This window comes from Corvus moneduloides, chromosome 20 (assembly GCF_009650955.1).
Source record: "Corvus moneduloides isolate bCorMon1 chromosome 20, bCorMon1.pri, whole genome shotgun sequence".
In the NCBI taxonomy this organism is placed as follows: Eukaryota; Metazoa; Chordata; class Aves; order Passeriformes; family Corvidae; genus Corvus; species Corvus moneduloides.
Genome location: NC_045495.1, coordinates 3,987,026 through 4,008,340, shown reverse-complemented (window position 1 = coordinate 4,008,340; position 21,315 = coordinate 3,987,026). Strand labels below are relative to the sequence as shown.

Genomic DNA, 21,315 nt, shown 5'->3' with positions numbered 1-21,315 from the left:
CAAACTTTAAACACTGGCCTTTATTACGCCAGCCCGAGAGCTGCAGCACCATCCTGATTGAGAACACTAGCAAAATATTAATCCAGCACTCAGCCCTGTGAGAACACTTCTGCGTGGGCCAAAAGCTCTGTCATTCTCATGCTTATTAATCTTCCCTTGCAGGAGGCAAATGACAGTGTAAGCTCCACTCTGATAACTCTGTTATCTCTCTCCCCAGAAAAGGAAAGGGTGGTCCTTCCAACCAAGTGTCCATTTAAACTACCACGAGGCACTTTGCTGCAGGGATCCGTGTGACATGTGACGGAGGGAGCAGAGACGAACAGCATTTCCCCTCTCTTTTGATCCCTTTCCGTACAGTCTCCAAGTGCGGGTTAAGTGTTTGAGCGGTGGATAAAACAAACACCTTAAAAGCACTTAAACTGTTACCTGGCTACCTACTCTAGCTCGGTAAATCATCCGGAGTTCCAAGGAAATGTTTCAGCCTACAGTATGTTGGGGTTTTCGCCACAATTCCAGAATTACTGCAACTTCCCGAAGCCCAGGGCATATCCTGTTTGCATCACTGCTTTGGAAGAATAGTTTAGGTACATCTCTGTTAAACCTACATTATCAGCAACCGCAGGGAAAGCCCTGATGTTTACAGGCAACACTGCGAGCGGAAAAAAATTACTAACTACAAACATTTTGGGTTGAGTATGAAAGGCTCAGAGACACTTAACTAAACTGATTACCAACTGCAGCAGTGATTGCTAGCGCTCACAAAAGAAGGCACAGGAGCTGGGGACTCATTTCCATATGAAGCATAAGCAGAGATATCTACTAAAGACCTCGTAAGTGCACGGCAGCTGCAGTTCTAGCAGAAGCTTCTTGTGACAAGAACACAGTTCCAGGTGGGACCCAGCACTTTATCCCACTATCTGGAAGCCTTTCATGATGTTTCCAAGAGATAAAGCAATCCGTTGGCTTCTTTAAAGAAGTATCAAGCGTGGCTAGACCACAGTGACTATCTCTCTGTACTCCTTATCTACCACCCCATAGCTGCCACTTCCCTCCTTAATCCCTCCAGCCAAACCCCACGACTCAGGCAGTGGCTGTTAATTGTTTATAAATTAAATGATTATTCATATCTGCACATCAAAGGCGGGTGTGCAGCTGGAGAGCCTGATTTTCCATGCGGCTTAGCTTGGGACACGGAGACACTGCATTTTGGGGCTGCCCAAGACTGACACTACTTAACAACTGGCAGCAGCTCACGTCCCTGCCTTGTCACCCGCAGGTGCTGAATGTAAGGTCTCGGTCCTGCTCCTATGGCTCCGACCTGGGACACCCCAGCCCCGCAGCCCCTCTCTGCCGCTCTGCGATAAGCCGAGAGATCAGATAAAGGGGCTAATCTCTGCTTTGAGCCCAAAAGACGGCCTAAGTATGCGGGCAGGGGATCTGTACCCCGCTGTCAGCGCCAAGCCCGGCTGGGGGGCCGCGGGGGCCCCGCACCGGCACCACACGAGAAACCAGCGGCTCCGGCGGGAGGAAGCGCAGCCCTGAGCTGCCCGGGCAGCTCCCGTGTAACCGTGAGAGAAGCGCTCGGATGGGACTCGGAGTACTGGTAGCGAAAAAAAAAATAATCAGGGAAGTGAGCGGTGAGGGAGCAGCAGCAGCCGGGCGCTGCCGGTGCTTATCAGCACTTCCAACACTGCGGTGCCGGCCAGGGGAAAGTTTGCCCGGAGGCAACCGGCGGCGGAGCGAACTACGGGGAACGGGGAGGGCGAGGAGAGAGGGAACAGCGGAGTGAGAGCAGCGCACGCCCGGGCAGGGGGAGCCGCCGGGAACCGGGGCGGGCGGAGCGGCACCGGGAAGGGGAGTCTCGGGGAGTCTCGACGGTGTGTACCGGTACTCACAGCTGGGCGATGGCGCCCTGGGAGATGACGGCGTTATCGGAGAAGTAGGGGATCATCGCTCCCCGCCGCGGCGGCCGCCCTGCCCCGCGGCATCGGCACCGCCGCTCTGCCCCGCGCCCGCCGCGCCGCCCCCGCCGCGCAGGCGCGGCCTGAGGGGCGGGGCCAGGGCAGGCTCCGCCCCCTCTGCCCCGCCCACACCGCACGTGGCGGCGCGGGGCTGCGGGGACAGCGAGGGGACACGGGGGACCGGGACAGGCGGGACCGGGACACGCGGGACGGGGACCGGGAGGGGACACGCGGGACCGGGACACGCGGGACGGGGACCGGGAGGGGACACGCGGGACGGGGACACGCGGGCGGTCCGCCCCGCTCACGGGCCGGAGTTCAGCTGCCGGTTCCCCCAGCGGGCGGCAGCGAGGGACGGGGCACAGCGCCGGGCGCGGGTGCGCTCGGTTTTTCCTTTTCCCTTCCCTTTTCGTTTTCCCCTCCCTTTCTTCCCCTCCTTTCCCCCCTCAGATGTAGGCTAGCGAGGCTGCACGCCCTGCATCCGGGTTTGATGCAGCACATCAAACGATATTTTGCAAAAGGCAGGCAGCGACAACTCGGGTGCTTAGGAAACGACCTTAATTTCTCTCCTGCAGGAGACGGGGGGGAGAGTTCTTGGCAGTAACTTTCATATGCAGAGACGCGACAACTTGCTTTCTGCCAAAGGAGAAGAGAAGCAGCTGCCTTTCAGTGCTGTTTAATCTTTAGCTCCATCGCCCCTCGAGAAAAGGAAGAAAGGAAGTTATTTAGAACAAAAGTCTGGTCCTCTGGCTGCTGGGAATTCAGATATTACAGTGCGAGGGAAACTTAACACAGTTTTCCACTGGGGAGAGGCGGGGGCAGCTCGATCCCACCCTGCACTGCCCATCCCAGATCGGCATTCTCCAGCCCTTACATTCAGCAAGCAGCGCGGGCGAACAACCGAGGAGCCTTGGAAGCAAGCTCAGTTTTGTGTTTCCCATAGGAATGCATGACATCCCAGCACAGAGGAACACGATATACCAGCCTTAAGTCATCTGCTGTGGGTGGCACATGCCCAGCAAGGAGGCACAAATGAGCTGCCAGGGGAAGATGTGAGTTTAAACACATCTACTTGTTAATGACATCTACTCAAGAATAAAAAAAGTACCAAGGCATCACTGCAGAGCTTCCTGTGATCTGGGAGGAGAGCTGGAAGCCAAAAGCTTCATCAGCTTTATTTCCAGTTATTAACTAAAAGTTTCAGAGAAGCAGAGAGAGGTTGAAAAAACCAACACTGTGATGGCAGCTGCTTCAGGTCTTGATAGGAGACTTGACAGGAGCAAGAAAACACTTGTCTGAAAGGTCTTGACCATCCCCACTTCAGGGATGGGCAGAGAAAAGGGCAAAGCAGTGCAATTTGTGATTCTGCAAGTTTTGCTAGGATATTGTTTGGTTGCATTAATTTAAGCAATGTCATCCTATATAGCCAAGAGCACAGCTCTGGTAATGGTGCCTCACAGCTGTAAAGAAAATGCAGTGCCAGCTTGCTGCAATGCCAAAAAAAAATCATTTTGTTAGGCAAGAATGAAGTCGGCTGCAAGAAGCAATGGAAAAATCGGGACATTAAGAAATGGAGGGTAACTCAATCCTTCCAGAGGTCAAGAGACTGGCAAGAACCTCATATTCAGTAGTAACACATACCACACATTCACAGACTGAGAAACAAGCCCAGAACTTCTGTTCTATTCTAATTAATAACTTAAGGGCTTTATTCAAGCATTGTAGAAGACTAAATGTACTTAGATACTGTCCAGACACGTCAGATTTCTTACACGCAACAACCATTACAAGGCAAGCCCTTAAAACCTGCTGAAAACAAGTGCACTGATTAACTACAAGCAGCTACTCATAACATATGGATAATAGATTTGTAAATGAATTAGTCCTGGATTAATACAATCATGCTCTGCATCTCCATATGCCAGGGAACCAAGTGATGACAGAAATATCCCATTTGTTTTCTTTTTGAACCTTTAGAGAACAGAAATAGGAAATCCTCAAATAAGTTCATATCTTGTAATCTGCACTAATAAAAGCTATTTGAACCTGGGTTTGTTGCCAAAAAGACTGAAACCCCAGCCTGAGACTGGCACTGCCTCCAGGTACACATTAGTGAGATTAGCATTTCTGTTCCCACTGTCCATTTGTGTAGACTCAGAGAATCATTCAGGCTGGAAAAGACCTCCAAGATCAAGTCAAATCTTTGACCCATCACCACCTTGTCAACTAGACAACAGCACTAAGTGCTGTGTTATTTTCATATTTTGCTTTTTAAAATCAGACTTAAGGAACAACTCAAATGTCTTTATTAAAGTTGCTCCTATGTTTAGACATAAGTAAAAGTTTAGACCCAGTAACTCGATCTCTCAGCGTGCAAGAGCAAGGAGCACGCAGAAAGAAGGGGATGCACGAGATGGGAGTTTAGGCAGCAGGTCACAAGACAGCCAAGAAACTGCTCCTGGCTGGAAGCAGGTGCACTCTGCTGGGACAAATTCACAAAGAATTTAAAGTGCACGAGATTGCAGTGATGACAGGTAGCAGCCTAAATCACCACCGTGCCGCAACAGAGCATGTGAGCAGAGCCATTAATCACTGCATGACATGATGTAAATATGCCCGTCTGGGGTCTCCAGTGCTGCCCAGCTCAGTGCACCAAATGACACTTTGCTGCAGGGAAAAGGGCACTGCTTGTCCGAGTTCTCCTCGGCATTTCGCACTCCCCAGGAGGCCATGGGATCAGCGGGGTCGAGCGGAGCAGGCAGCAAACTCTGCACGGGACTGCAACACCACGAGCCTATGGGACAGCAGGATCCATTTAACCTTTGAACACCACACAAACTAATAAAGTGGAGTTATATACAGCACGTGAGATACACTGTAAAAACACCCATCCCAAAACCTTTGCTACACTAAGGCAGCAGCTAGAACCAGTTATGGAAGCACAATGGAAAAAAAACCTAAAAGAACATGAGAGATGTCTGAGCAGGCAATTCAGGAGGGCGGAGCACAGGCAATGCCACCAGAGCTGCCTCTGAAGAGAAGTTTGAGGGGTGGAAGGGGAACGTGCATGCACGAATCTCTCATATTGACTTGTAGTGTTCGGTCTGGGAGACAAGGCTGACAACATATTGTTTATTCATACAGTCATCATTTTCACCGGTGTCCGCATTGCAAAACTACACCATCACAGCAGCTCGCACCAGTACCTTCAGCTGTCTCGCTTTCCTGCTGCATTTTAGCAGTTTCTGATCTTGCAGTGATGTAATTCTGTGTCCTGCACTTGCTAATGGGCTTTTCCTTGGCCAGCCCAGGCCTCGGTGCACAGGTCAACACAAAGTGCTCCAGTCAGGCTTGGCACTGGCATGCCCACATTTGACACTTGCAGGAGGCATGCTCAGAGCTGGACACCCAGTCCTGTCAGTGCACATAGTCCACATGCAAACAGGGCATTCATCAAGCTTCTGTTTCCATCCAAGATCAACAGCTTCAGGCTGAACTGCTGCTTCTTGTCAGACCACAAAAGGTGTGGGTGTCATCATGTTCCACCCACTCCTATCCCACAGGGGCTTGCTGAGTGTCTGCTCACATGTTAAGATGATTAAATCTGGAGCATGATTGTCTTATTAGGCATCTTCAATTTTTAGTCTACACTAAGGGGGACATGATGATCTCTTTTCATTTTAGAGTACACCTACAAGCAAGATTTCCTCTGGTCCCCTCAGTTCTCTCTTTTTGAGAGCCCTAATGAACACAATATACTGTCATAGTCTCTAACTCCGGTGGGCGTGAAGGGTTGGGTATTAAGTCTGTTTGGACTGAAGTCCAGGAACTCTCTACAAAAGCAAGTAATGTTCTCTCCCTACAAATATAGAAAGTACTATAGCTGTAACATCAGTCATGTTCAAGGTAAAGGGGACAGTGGGAGGCTGTCACACATAGGAATTCTGCCCTCAATCATTATTACCAGCATCACAGATAAGGCAATGCAGAACTCAGACCCATGTTTTCAGGGGATTATGAAAAAAACTCGTTAAGCGGCTGTGTTAGACAAACAAACCTCCCCCTCACCCCCAAGCACATCCTCTCCCTGCCGAGCAATGTGCCACAGCCGTGCCTGCTCAGCCACCTTTACTGCACATGTGGAAAGTTTGTTCTTTACTGTTCAACAGCTGTTTCCGGTGATATTTATGAAAAGTCACAGAATTTTGAAAACAACACGTCCCTGCCCACAGCCGAGCATGGGAGTCTTGCACAGGCACCGCCGGGGAGCAGAGGTAGCAAGTTCATTTCCGTGTGCAGAGGTGGGGCCAAGTCCTTTGTTTTTCTCACCGGCAGCTACACTCAATCTTTGCCCACAAAAGCAGCTGTCGCCACATCAGCTCTGATGGGAAAAGGGTCCTAAGGGGTAGCCTTGAAAACTCTGGTGCCACAGTGAGCTCTTTGAGGGTCAAAGGACCTGATGACCCTGCTTTTTTGGTGGGAAGTCACTTAAGTAATCCTTTTGCTGTGAGGACATGTGGCTTTAAGCACTGAACAGAGTTGACAGATGAGTCTGAGCGGATTAAGGGTCCAAATAGATGATTTATTTGGGAAGAGCCTTAAATTAGTGCAGCAAACCTGTAAACAGGTAGAGACTGAGTGGCTGAAAGCAGCACCTCCTGCAGTCATCTCCTGCTGCTACCTCCGCACCTCAGAGGAGAAGTTGATCTGTCAGAAGCCTTCTGGATGTTTTTAGCATGGGAGACGAAGCCTTCTGCATTCTGCAGCCCAATTTATCAGGAAAACATGAAGCAATTTCAGTAGCAGCGATCATAAACAAGCCAATGCACGCAGGGCAGAACGAGATAGAGTACAGCACAGACACAAAGCTTTCCCAGTGATTAACAGACATACCACCCACCAAGGCACAGCTTACACACACCAGCTGTATTACACACGGCCAGGGAAACTTAACCAAGTAATTATAAAGGAGCCCGTATCTAGTTAAAACAAAACAAAACAAAACAAAAAAAAAAAAAAAAAACCAAAAAAAGGCAGGAGGAGACAGGAACAGGGAAAGCACGCAAAACTGTACTTTAATCCTGAAGAACCAGTCAGAACAGGAAGCCACATTCTAAATTTGGTTATTTAAGCTGTCAAAGAGTATTTCTGTTTCCAGTTCTTGAGCAAAGAAATCAGACGAGTACAGGAGTAGGGAGATAAGCATCACTGAAAGAACAAATCCCTGCTTTTAAAGCCCTTTGGTCAGCTGCCCATCATGATCGATGATTAGGCTGCCTAGTTGAGAATTCAACACCTATTTTGCAATATTATCAGTTCATTAAAACCTTCCCTCACCAGCCCCACATCCAATCACTGTATAGTTTACTTATCATTAAATCTTCGAGAGTCTGACACAGAGAGGTCAATGCTCAATTACACCTTTTTTACAGAGCTGAAGCAAAGATGACTGAAGGGACCCGAGCAGGAAAAGGGACACAAGCAGCAATGTCTGCTCTCAACAAGCAACACCAGTGTAGGTAACATATTATTTCAGTGACCTGTGGGAAAGAAAGATCTAAATCCTCCCAACCGTCAAACCATCCACTCCCCCAGTTTTATAAAGGAATGATTTTGATGCAAAGACACCAAAGAGCTGAATGGCAATGAGTCCAGAAACCCTGGCTCAGATTATCAAAATACATTTAAGTGTCTGAAATCCATGAAGTGCTGAAAACTCTTGAGGATTCATGTTTAACTTTGAAGTCTTGTGAAGGTGTCCCACCAGGAAAGGGAATTTCAGAGTTTCCCTTTCTATTCCTCTAGCTTAGAGCACCTGGTTCATGCTCAGCAGGAGACAGAAGCACGTATGGAATCCTTAAGGCACCTCCTGGTCAGCCCCTCCTCTGTGAACCTCTGAAGGAGCACAAGTGCATGGGAGCAGCTGTTCTGGACTCTAGACCCTTTTGGTAGCTGAAGGATCTGACCCACCTTCATTCCTTTTACTTCCCCATTTGTCCTTGCCCTGTTCCTCATTCTCCTCTGTTCACACGCTTAGAATGACAAATGCAAAACCACTTTTCATAAGCATTCAGATTTTGAGCGAGTTCCCTGTGTTTACCCGGTAATTTGGCAATGCAATGATATTACTCTGCTTGATACTTCAGCCTGAAGATCACACCTGAAATCATCTTACACATTATTGTGATCCACAAGTATGTCATCGGACTGGACATGTTGCAACCACAAACACAGACCTTGCAGTGAACTAGCCCTGAAGATACCTGTTACTAATCTAATAAACCCAAATTTTACTGCCAGTTCAATACCTTTGCTCACAGTTTAGTGATAAAAGAGCTGGTATTCAAAAATAAAGGCCACTGTAATGAATCGTGGCCCACAGAACTTTTTCTGGTGGTCAGCAGAGCTAGCAGATGACCAGAACTGTTCTTTATCTCGGTATTACACTCTTCCCCAAGCAGCTGTAGTAAATGCCAGAGAGAGGCTGAGCTGTCACTGAAAGGAAAGACAGAAAGATGAATTCAGGAAACACATTCTAAAGATAAGGTTCATACTACAAGAGCTTAGTAATCTCCAGCACGGATAAACACACGTTTTCCTGTACACCACACACAGTCCCTTCTTACTCAAGATCTGGAGTTAACAAACTGTCTTGCACACCCATTAAAGACCCAGCTGGTTGGTTCAAGTACCAACAGAGTAAATGTTTGGCAGCTGCAGCAGCAAGCAAAGGCAGCACAAGGAAGGTTTAGTTGCCAGAACTCCCAACGCACGGCTTTTGGAAGTGTCTCTTGTAACACCAGATAAGTTTTAAGGATAACCAGGAGTGCCAGGAGCCTGCCACAGGAGCACCAAATGCTGATGATACACATCTCCAAAAGTCACAGCTGTCACAGGATGCTGCAGATCCACACATCTCAGTGTGGAGTGTGAATGAGCCTTCGGAAGTGCAGTCAATTCAGTATCACACGATCACCCTCCCACTTCTCACAGGGACTAACACACATTTTACAGCGGGTTTCAGTTTAAAAATCAAACAGGTTGGCTTACAGTTTCTTGAGCTGCTGTCCTGTAGAAGGAAGCACATGCACCTATTTCACTTACTATTTGAAAAACAACGTCTATACTTCTATAAACCATCAGCTCCTGCATCAGACTGTGGTCTTCCGCTCCTAAAACAAAAGTATTTACTCACAGCTTGAGACCTTGAGGCATCTTGGCACATCCAACTGTTATCATGGCAATAATCTGATTTGCTTTCCTTCCCAGTTCACTCCTGGAAGGAACTATTTTGACTAAAAAAAAAAGCAAACCAGAAGGTAACCATACTTGTGCTGCAAAAGGTGTGGGGTTTTTTTCTTTTTAAATTATAATTTAACACCACACTCTTGCCTCCACTTGAAGAGGGAAGGACAAGCACTTTCTGAGAACATTTTCAGGTAACAAGCCCCAGATTTCAAGCAGGATGTAATCACCTTCTGTGGCACCTGAAGGGAACGACAGGCTCCTCAGCTTTACCTGAGCAAACTGACTTTAGTCTGACCCACTGCCAGACCATAAAAGTTCAAAGAATCCCTCTGAAGTCCCTGGCAGCCTCACTAGGCAATACAGTTCACCCAGTTTTATATGCAAGAGTTACTGAGCAGCCTCAAATGCTGCATTTCAGCAACCAGAGTGGTTTCAAGGCACACAGAAGTGGTAAAACCATGGTAGTGTGGAAATAGAGGCACCATTTAAAACATAAAACCCAAAAAGCAAGCAGCAGATCCTGACAGCAAATCCAACGCAGCTGCAGCACTGCTGCTTCGCTGGCCCCGGAGATGTTGTTGGTCAGCAAAACAAAGATGCTGAATCCTTGCAACCTTGGCACAGAGCACACAAAACCTGAATGTCAATACCTCAGCGGGTGTAAACACAACTCACAGCTCAATACACGTGAGTTTTAGGTAAATTTTAACAACCTCGGGATGCTGCAAAGAGCTCGTTAACACAGATGCTCCATTAAGAGTGTATTCAGTGTGGCAGCAGCATGTCTGGGGACAGGAGAGATGTGCAGGCCAGTTTAGCTCCACAGCCTCCAGACAGCCTAATAAAAATGTCAGAACATAGCTATGAAGGTAATAAATGTAATAAATAGATTGTTCAGGACATCTGCTTATGCAGCACTGTCTTGGTTCCATTAGCCAAGCGTGACAAGGACTGGCTTGATCAGGGGCTCCAGAGCAAGAACCTGTGTCAGGGCTTTGGGGATCTCACCTGTAAACTGCACGAATGGTCACAGCTACAGCTGGACACAGAGACATCCCCTGGGCTTCCCCCAGAGCAGGGCCTGGATATGAGAAAAAATATTCCAGAAGCCAAGCTGGTTTCACCTATTTGTTCAGCTTATTCATAGCATTAACTTGCTGGGGTTTTCAATAATGGATAGAAATATTTATAGAAATCAGGTCTGTGTTCACTATACCCAAGTACTTTCCTCAACAGGAAAACAAACCATTCCTCTTTGCATCAACACAAAAGAGTTCGACAGGAAATGCCATTGCAAGCACCTTCTAAGGATGGTTGCAGAGCACACAGGAACTCTTTCTGCACTCTGATAGCTCTTTCCATCTAATGAATTTCCATCCATTAATTCCCAAAGCAGAAAGCTCCTCGCTCCAAGATGGTGCTGGCAAGTGCAGACTTGTCAGGTCATCTGAATGCTCTGTAGAGCAGGTTTAAGTTTATACAACGTTTTCACAAAGTTCTCCCCTGTCTGTGAGACCCAGTCCAGGCAATCACAGGCTGTGCAGAGACATGGGGACACAGGAATGGAAATGAAGGTTCTACCAATGATTGTCAAGAGTGACCACTGCAAAAATCTTCTGACACCAAACAAGTCCATGTGCTTATGCTTAGGTCTTCACTAATTCCCCTGCAAGCATTAACACCTTTGTGCACTAAGATCCTATTTAATAACATTTGAAAAGTTATTTTATTAATGTAAACACACTTTTAGTCCTACCACAGCAGTACTCCTGGCTTCAGTGTCCAGTTAACAGGATGAGTTTGGACATGCCTGATGCCTGACACGCTGAGGTAGAATGTGAACACATTTTCCATGACTGCAGGAGACAAAAGGTCTCCTTGCCAGAAGAATTTTACAAACAGAAAAAAAAAAAATCCCACCCCAAACACTGACCATTGACTGTAGCTGCAGCCAGGTCACCTGAGTGAAGCCTCAGGAGAACTGGGCCCTGCCCAGGCAGGCAGTGAGGAATGTCAGGCTGCTGCAGAGCACTACCTGAGTGACACTGTAGCTGGAAACACACCTTTCCTTTTAAGCCAAACTCAATCTGTAGCCTTTTTACTGTCTGGATTTTTAATAGCTGCTACTTGCTATGTTCTTGTGAAAACTGGGGATTAGATATACTCAGGAGCTGTTTATGGACATCTGCTGCTCCTCTGCAGCAGACTCCAGGTTCACTACTTACTCCATTTGACTCTATTATTTTTATCCTGCTGTAATCAAACACATTTAACACCCATCCCCCTGTTTTCCCCCAGAAGGAGCTTGGTTTTAGTTAGCTTTGTGACCCCAGTAACAGGAGTCACAGAGCTTGGATCACCACATCAGCGGCAGGTTGTCACTTCCTACCCCCGGAAGTTATTTCAAATATATTAAAAAAATGCTCGTTTCAGACCTAACCTACAATGGTTGCTAAGCGCCCACAACAATTAAATACCTCCCATCCCTTCCAATACATTATGTATACTGAGATCAAGTCATGAGTTGATCTTGTGACTGCTGGAAGGCCAAGAGTGAAATGAAAAATCGGAGTTTAGCCGAGTTCAATCTGAGCCTTCGGGAATTGTGCTTTCCAGCTTTCCTCTCACTCATGAAAGCTGTAAAATGAAGAAACAGCAATTCTTAAATCATCATTTAGGGCTAGAAGACTGAAGTAAACAGGGCAGTCACCTTCCCTGAGCCATAGAATCACAGAACTACACGGAAATCATGGGAATGTGCAACCAGGACAACTTTTTCTTTTGCAGATTCATCCAAGTTGGCCCCAAAACACAAAGTCCTGATCTCATTCAAGCATTTTAAATACTACATATTATGGCTTCTGTTGCTACCTACTCACACAAACAACATTAAGCAAAGAACTGTAACAGTCAGAGAGCTCATAAAGGGAGAACCAATTCACCTTCACTTCCCCTTTACTCCCTCTGGAGGGAATCTTAAGCCTTTCACAAAATCTGACTGCAACATTTTAAGCCAAGAAAGTGCTCCTGCCATTGGAGAAGTCACCTGATATATACAATTTCTGCTTTTATTAAGTTCAGCTGAAATAGTTCTTTTGATGGCTTAGAGGAAAGGGGACAAAGCTTACAAGACCCCCAAAAGTCTTACCCTTCAGACTATACCTACATTATAAAAATCACCATTTATTCTTGTCAGTGTTCAATCAACTGTTTCAATGTTTATTTTTTAGCAAATAAGATTTACCAAAAAATCAGGTCTTCCTGGAGCAACTGAAATCAGCATTTACAAGAGGTGAACACCTCCCTGCAACACAATCCCAGTTAAACAAAAAAATCCCTGCAAATTCTCAGTGTCTCCTAACTCTGGAGTGTAAGTTTGACTACTTGCATCAGCAGCAAATACCCACACATCCACTGAATGTGCTATTTAATCAGCAGGTGCCTGTATGGATCAGATCACCCTTGATGGCAACAGGGACTATTTAACCAGAGAACAGGAGTTTATTATTCTGGTTAGAATACTCTGAATACTCTGATGGTGGACTAAATCCTGAGAAGCAACACAAGACACTGGAGGGAGCTACAGAAACAGCAGTTTGGAGAATATATTCACTGACATCTTTGCCAGCTGTTCCCCATATATATTTTTTAGTGTGCAATCCGACTTTTCCCATTTCCTGCTGCAGCAACCCCATTATTGGGAGCATCACTGAGGCCACCGTTAAATCCATTTTTCAGTAAGGCTGCATGAGACAGTTGTGCAACATCAACAACAGGCAGAAAGTGATGCATGTTTGCAGTACATGCCAGAGGAACAACTAAAGCCCCGTGGAACATTCCACACAGCAAGGCATCCTCGAGGACTCTTGTGAGCTTTGAGTGACAATCTTACCTTCTGGGCTGGGACCGGCATTCCTCTTCCCCACTGTCTGCCTCCTGCATACATAAGGAAAGGAGAAAAACATTAATATCTTTTAATATATGCAGAAAGCAAAGGCTTGCATTTCACTGGTTTGATTGTGTAAGGCAAGGGAACTCTCCCTGCTCCTGCATGCAGCTGTCACTAGAGAGGAACTCACTTTCTGCTCAGCTGTCACTTCATGTTCTCTCAAAAGCCTTTTAAAAACTCAGCATTACAGGAATTTTTGCCCCTGCAGGATTTTGCATGCTTTTGCACAGACTTCCAGTGACCCCTGCCAAACACGGCAGGCCGAGAGCCAAAAACATAGTTCACTTCTGGGCAAAAATCTCTGGGTTTTTATTACCTTTATGGAGATCATATTAATTCATAGTCCAGTGTCAGCAATCAAGTGTAAAAATCCACAAAACCAGCATGTAATAAACCTGACAAATAGGACTGGGTGAGCACAAATCTGACCAGAAAGGAGAAATTTGACATATTACGCTGCTTTAGATGAGATATTAATATGCACAATCTCTAATGTGCTGTGGAATTTTACTAGGCCTACCTACTACAGCCCAAAGCAATACCTCAGCAGAGAGATCTCAGCAATTAATTCTGCTTCACAGTACATTTACATACGCCCTGCCAGGCACTGGAGATGGGGTACAGGATCTGTTTTATTAGTGAGAACTTACTGTGTTCGTGCAGGTCTGCAGAGAAAAAGCATTTTAAAACATACTGAGGGTTTTGTCAGGGCAGGGGCATCCCATGAAAACCAGAGTTGAGACAGAGGAAGGAAAAAGATAATTTTGTTCCTGGTTGCTCTGAGCTTCCCTCCTGCAGGTCTCATTTTGAGTGGTGAATTTTCAAGCCACAGCCAGCAAGGTAGTTGCAAGAGACCTGTGCCACTGAGAGAGTTTCACACAAGGGTGACGCCGGATGTGCAGTGACACAGTGACAGTGCTCTCCTTCCCAGCACTGCCCCTGGCCCAGACTCCTCTGAACAGGCTCCAGTGATGTTCTCCCATGAACAACCCCTGGGGAGACTGTACAGCTCTTCTGAATTCTTTTGAACTACACTCTCTGTGCTTATTGGATGCAAAGGTCCAGTTTAGTTCACTTTGTAATCAGAGTAAAATGCAGATGCTTCTGCTGGATATTCCTTCTCTCTTATTTCAATAATATGAATCTGTGATACATGAGAATAACTAGAAAATGCTGCTTGCTACTGGTCTTCTATTTCTAAGAACAGGACTAGAGCACCACTGCACCACCAAGTCATTCACATGGAGCCACCTGCAACCACAAAGTCAAGCTAAAACCTGCAGACCATCTACAACAAACAAGAGCTGGCAGGAATACATCATACCTGAGAATTGGCTCAGCAACTCGGTAAGGAGGTAGCATTCCTGACCCCTTCAAGATGAAAACACCAATGAACTCCACCGTCAACAGCAAAGGAGCTGTTGCATCATTCAGAAGGTGCAGATGAAGAGCAGCCACGGGAGCAGCAGCAGCAGCAGAAGCAGCTTTTTAAGACCAGGGAGCCAAGTCCTTGAAGATTTGTAATCCTAATTACCAGCATTTCCCAGGATAGAGTATCTTCATTTCTCACCCCAGCACCAAAAAGTGCAGGCAATTGTGCCAGAACATAAGCTCCAACTGAGTTCTCTGTGGGTTTACAAGAAATTGATTTTTTTTTTTTGGGGGGGGGGGGTGCAAGAAGCTTCATTACACGTAGAATTGCTAAAGACATGATGGGGTTTTTGAATAAAAAGTGTGTATTTAGCTAGAGAACAAGTTCCTCAAACTCCACAGTTAGGCAAAACAACTGAAAGAGCCCTTGAAGTCTCGTTTGTGCTGCTCAGGAACTCAAGCTATGCAAACATTTTTAGTATTATAATGAATGGCTGTTTCTACCTGCCAAGAAAAATCCTTGTCACAGCAATTGGCAAGCCTGGTGTGCCATAGCCAAAAGTCCCACAAACGACAGGAGAAGATCCTGAAATATGTAGATCATGATCTTAGCTCCCCTCAAAATTCAACCCTCAAGAGCGCAGTGTGGAGGAGGCCAGACATGGCCCAATTAATCACCATCTGTCTCTGCTGAAGCTCTTACATCTCTTTGATATCAGACATAGATGTAGCAGGTTTGTGTGAGGAGCACATTCACTCAGAATATAACTGACTACAAAAATAACTGTGGACAAGTGTGATTTGAGCAAGAGACCCATTGCCAGTACCTGGGGTGCTGCCTGGAACAAAATTAACCTTCAGGAGCCTCCTCCTCTTCTCATCAGCAACTCTGACCAGCCTGCAGCCAACTCCTTCCCTGGACTTCGTGTTTTGTCCTGGATTTACAGAGTGGTCAGATTCAGGTATCTGAACCATCTTCACCCCATCCACTGTTCCCTCTACAAATGCATCCACGAGAATGTGGACAGAGGGCGAGAAAGATGATACAGCCAATGCTCCCCTATTTCAAATATCCCACCCCAAGTCCCTGCTGCCATTCCCGCTGTGCTGTAGTCACTGTAAAATCCTGCAGCCCCAAAACATCCCCCAAATCCCCGTCTGGAGCCCAAGCGGCTGCAGTAAAGCTTCTTCCCGCTAGAGGGAAGGGCAGGACAGGGATGTGCCCGCTCAGGTGCCGCTCCAGGGAGGAACCGGCTCCAAGGGGACACGGCTCCGGCATTGACACGACTCCTAAAAACCAGCGCCTTCGCGCTTTCTTCACGCTTTCTCGCCACTTTCAGCGTATTTCCAAAGGCGAAGAAGTATTGCTGCCAGTACAATTCACCAGCCAAGACACGGATCAAACATTCCTTTCCGAGGACATCTTTGAGAAGGAACGTGCTCGGACAGCATCCTTGGATAGTGAACCCAGCCATTTGGAGGTGTGACCTGTGACACCACTCCAGCTTTCACAGCTGTCTTTGCACAGGAGGTGGCAAAAACTTTGGATGCTGCCCCAGCCCCGGGTTCCCCGTGCCCTGCAGCACCCGTGATGTGACCACAGCGACAGAACCAAGAGACGGCAGCTTCCACAAACGCTCCTTGGGAGATTCCTGATGCTGGGTTGCTCCAGCCTCAAACCAGCCCGCTCCACCAGCCTGCACGGAGGAGGAAGCTGAGCAGCACTGATGAGCTCCAGAGGGAGTCATGCCCTGCTTTCCTTGACCAGAAACAGAGGCCTCAGGGGAAATGGAAGGAATGAGTCGCATAGCTCTAAACTAGGCCACGATATTAAATGCAGTTTAAAGTGAAAGATGAAAAATTCCATCTCTGCTCCTTTCAGGCCATGTAGGACAGAATATGCAAAACATTAATCCTGTTTGTGCTTTGATCCACTGCCAACTATCTGTCATCAAAAGGGCAAGGGAAAGGAGAGAAATTTTGGAGTGCTCTTCTGTTCTATACAATGGGAGTCACTCCATGTCACGCAAACAATTCTGCTCTTATAAATCTCTTTTTGGCAGATTGATGTAATGATAAACAAGATTCAATCTCCACTCTTACGTACAGGGACTGGAGCTGTCTGCCTGGATTTAACATCAGGAACATCACAGCAAGTTCTTTTACTGTAAGATATGATTATTAGCCTAAGTCATGCGCCTAATAATCACTACATTTCTATTAACCAAGGAACATTTCACACAGACTACACCCTAAAAATACAGCTTTCAAACCTGAAAAGGATTCCCATTTAATAACTGCTGGCTATGTATGATTTTATGCCAACATACCTGACTGTGTAGACAATGCCTGGGAAGTGTTTTTATCAGGAGTAAGTGGTCACAGCCAGCAATATCAAAAGAGCACCAACAATTTAGAGAGTTTTCACCCCCTAAGTCAACATTTTGTTTGTAGCTCGGAGGTGAACACTTCGGACACTTCTGTAATTGTGTAATCACAGAAAATTAGTTAATATAGATCCCCCCAAACCCACAGCAACATTCAGATGTATCCATGCCATCAGAGGGGCTTTTCGCTTAACACGGTCAAACATCCGCCATGTGGACAGCTTTGGACTCAGTCTCAAAGGAGGAGCCACAGAGCAAAGGACTTTAATTAAATGAGCAGTCTCCCTGCTCCCTGCTCTCTTTCCCTGGCTACATCCCGTCCAGTTGTTCAGACACACACTAAGTGCCTCTGAGCCAAACATGACCTTTCCTGGGAAGAAGGCAGCTGCTTCAGTCAAATCAGAGGCTGTGCATCCAGGCACTGATCCAGTTGTTAAACCATGCAAATGCTCCTGCTCCTTTCACAGCATCCACCAGTGTCCCAGTGTCCCTTTGTTTGGGCTACAGCCACACAGAGCACTGCACGCTTCTCCATACGAGAGCTCTCCTCGTGTGCCAGCAAGTATTAAGCAAGTCAGTACAAAAGCCACCCTCCCACAACTATTTCCCAATGCATGGATAACCCAGTCCGGTCAAGTCTTGCAGAGGTTGCCACTGCTGCAGCCACACAGCCTCTCCTCCAATGAAACACAAGGCACACTGAGATAAGAGCATCCACTCTATGATGAGATTCCTTAGGGCTCAACTCAACTCCTGACACAGACACGTGGTGACAGTGGAGATGGCCTGTGGTACTCAGCATCTGCACAGAACTGGCATCGGATGCCCAAAGAAGCAACTCAGTGGAGGCTTATGAAATTCCAGGTATCAGGGTCTGTGCATGGACATCACACAGAACTGAAGTTCATCACCTTCCAAGATGAAGTATTTGACAGATTCCTGTTCAACAGCAGACCCTGCACAGAGCCGGTCCTATCAATAATCTCCAATCATCTGCTGGAACAAAGCAAGACAAATGTTTGAGTCGCACTGCCAAATATCTATTACACATTTCTGTAGCAGAGGGACTTTCCTGCAGTAGTTTGAGTTGTATCAATCTCTTAAATAAACTGTGTGAGCAAAAAGCCCACACATGCTGCATTTGCAGTATGGCTGAAGTGCCAGCAACAACACTGCCTGGGAAAATGAAACAAGGGCTGACTCCAAAACCTAGGTTGATAGAAGGTTCCCTTTTTTCTTGCAAGAAGCCCAAGACTACACACAAATTCACTGGGGGTTATGGGGAGATGCAGAACTGTTAACAGGTACCACTTCCAGTCTGACCATGTCTATCAGCGGTTTGGTACTAAAAAGGGTGATCTGGCCACCAAAAAAATGGGCATCCAGAGTCTGCAAGTTCCACAGCTGCAAAATGGAGAACCAGAAATCTGCAGCAGTTTGTGTGAACCAATTTACTCAGTGTATTTTGGAAACCATTAGTGTGGTAGCAGTGTGCAAGTACTCAATAACAGAGGGTAGGTCTCAAAGCTGAACTGAAAACGAGTTCACTTCAGAGTCCCTCGGTCTCCAGAGATGGTTAACCTTAACCATGAATAAAAATTATGAAACTAATTAATGAAGTCACCTAGCATGCTCTAGAGAGGAAGCTCACTGCTACTTTTTGAAATACTTGTATCTGCCACCAAACGCATTTTAAAGTAGAAGCTGCTACCAGGAAGCCTTTAAGTTTGACATAAAAGTTCTTCAAAAAGCTGAGCAAACCAGGCCACAAACAGGAAAGGGGAGAACTGCACTGTGTTTTGCATAGTGCTTTTACCTCTCCAGAGCCATAGGGATAAGGGATAAACAAGCATTTCTCCAGCCTTTGCTCTCTCACCCCTCACTATTTGCATGAAATGTTTTGAATGAACGCTGTTTTCCTCCTCACATTTCTTCTGGATTTGAGGTTCCACATAAGCAGTAGCTTTCTGCAGCCAAGTGCTCATTCAGAGGTTGGCATTCCTTCCGGATTGTTTTCTGTATCACTTTGCTATGTCAGTAATTGGTATATTTAGGTCAAAGACATTGTGCTCCTGCTCGGGAGAGAGAAAAAAACAAGTTCTTATCAAAGCTTTCATCTTCCCACTGGAGCAAACAGCTTTATGAAAACCTTGTTTAGATTAGCACTCACTAAAAACTGCAGAACTAAAACTCAGACACTTCAAGACAAAAATTACAAGCCTTCAACTGGTACAAGAGTTAGGATGAGAAATACAGTGTGACACAGCCTGTTACACTACACCACAAGAACAGATTAAAAAGCAGATTACTGTCAACTGAATTTCTGCAGTGAAATCAGCCTGCCTGATAGGGAGTACAACAGCTTCTGCCTTAATCAGATACCCACCCAAGGGGAAAAAGAACCAAACCCATACATTGTAGATATATATTCACATTAAATATCCCTACACCAAATATGTATTAATATAACTTCTATCTCTAAAACTGTGTAGTAGCACATCATCTCTAGCCACTTACAGTTACTAAGGAAAAAAACCCAGCAGAACTATTGTGTCCCTGAATAGACCTTCCCCCTGGCTTTCAGAAGGCCTTTCAGCACTGTGCAAGCATGAGAGAAAAGACAGGTATTTAACGTAATTATGATTCTTTGCTGGGTTTAATGCCTGCCAGAACCCTAAAGGTACCCGCTTAATCTCCTTTTAGGTGAAGCTAATGACACTGTCCACTGGAAATCTTGGAATCTAGGAGCATTTGTTACCCTAGAACAATAACAAATGCTTATGGTGACGAGCCAAGTGTGAGAAGACTCACTGGCTGTATAAACACAGGCACTGGAACTCCAGTTTTCATACTGGGAACTGTTGCTGACGTCAAGGGTATAGTTTGGCTAAGACCAAGTCAAAGATATGCATGTGTACACTAGTGAATCTCAGGGCAGGGCTTCTACACAACCAACAGTCTGTGATTAAATGAAATCCCAGCTCCACAGGTTACCACAACGAGCAGCCGTTCATTATGCACTCATGCAGGTTGACACATTTACATGCATGAAATTGTCCCTCCGCAATTATGCAGGATGGACATTCACACCTCAGACTCTCTCCAGTCACTGCTTGTTAAAACACAGACCTTACTCAACCTCCAATGCCCTCCAGAGCTTCCAGAGCAGCGCTGGCCATGCACCTCCTCACCCACAGGGCTGACATCTTCACCTCAGAAGCTGGGCCCGTTTCCAGCTGGAGAGAGAGAGACTCTCCTCAACTGCTGCATTAAAAAAGTGGCAGCTAGAATTAAACAAGATTGAAGGAGCCTGAAAGGCAAACTGGCTAATGAGCCATATGCAGGGAAGTTAGAGACCTGGAACTGCAACTGATAATCTTTTACCATCCATGAGCAATAGGAAAGCATTACAAGGAATAAGGACGTAGTTCAGAGACAGTAGATGCACAACACCAGCTTCTGGGTTAAATTACTTTCCCATTGACATGAACAAACATTTTAAAGTGTTTTTAAAAGAGGAAAATATTTGGTTTTCACTCATGCTGAAAGGCTATTTTAGGAGGAGGAGGGTGGAAGGAAGGGAGGTACACGGCAAAGGGAAGGGTCTTTGTCTTGCAATCAGCCATCTTCCTGTTAGCACCTAGTTTATCTTGGTGCACGCTCATTTGTATCCCTGCAGGAGTTATCTCCATTAAAAATTAGGGAGTTATTCTAGGGCTCTGATCAAGTTGTAACTCCAGAGCTTTGACTTTTCCAGAATGTATAGTAGGGTCACTAAAACAATGCTGATCCACCTGTAACATACATGAAATATATTATTCCCACAATGGAAAAAGAATAGAGTTATTTGGATACCACTCCTAGTTACGTCATAGCTGTGTCCATAAAATGAAGCTGTGCCAGCACATCCCTCTTGTTAGAAGTCTAATTCCTGGTCAGCAGCAGCTTAACCAGGCACAGATTTTTCATTTTGACAGCTTGCCTCAAATTCCACAGATGGAAGCACACACAGCCATCCCTGAGACACATTTCAGCTGCACCTTCACCCCACACCAGCTCGTAGAGTCCAGGGGCTGCCTGTAACACAAAGGTATCCTTCTCCCTGCCAGAATGCTACAGGAGACTCTCACCCACTCAGCTCCTCTGAGATCCAATCTCTGCAAGTCCCTGTCAAATCTCCTCTTGACGTAAGGAACACACAACACAGAGAATTAGGAGCGGTGCAGGAATCTTCGTGACCTACCCGAAATAAAAGCACCAGCAGCCAGGCCACTCAGGGATCTTGGCATATTGCATCAATAATTAAGAGATGATTTTCTGGATGAAAGATATTCTCAAAGGGGGAAGTTATTTAACACTTAGAAAGATGAAATAAAGACTCTGAAAAGAGAACAGAGCA

General features: G+C 46.2%; 1 protein-coding gene and 1 long non-coding RNA gene across 4 annotated transcripts in view; both read right to left on the bottom strand.

Moving 5' to 3' along the window:
* The window catches only part of SSH2 (slingshot protein phosphatase 2), an 88,227-nt gene that overhangs the window by 46,370 nt on the left and 20,542 nt on the right, over window positions 1–21,315 (bottom strand). For 2 of the 3 annotated variants that reach the window (XM_032129633.1, XM_032129634.1), the window contains one exon: window positions 13,102–13,145. In XM_032129633.1, the coding sequence (XP_031985524.1) occupies window positions 13,102–13,145 (44 nt within the window). Of the gene's footprint in view, window positions 1–1,895; window positions 2,006–13,101; window positions 13,146–21,315 lie in introns of those variants that run through there. The other variant, XM_032129635.1, reaches the window with a different exon arrangement.
* Window positions 6,523–13,095, bottom strand: LOC116453814. The gene is made up of 2 exons (XR_004243943.1): window positions 9,157–13,095; window positions 6,523–8,456 (listed from the first exon to the last, which is right to left on the bottom strand). It is a non-coding gene; the product is annotated as an uncharacterized LOC116453814 (long non-coding RNA).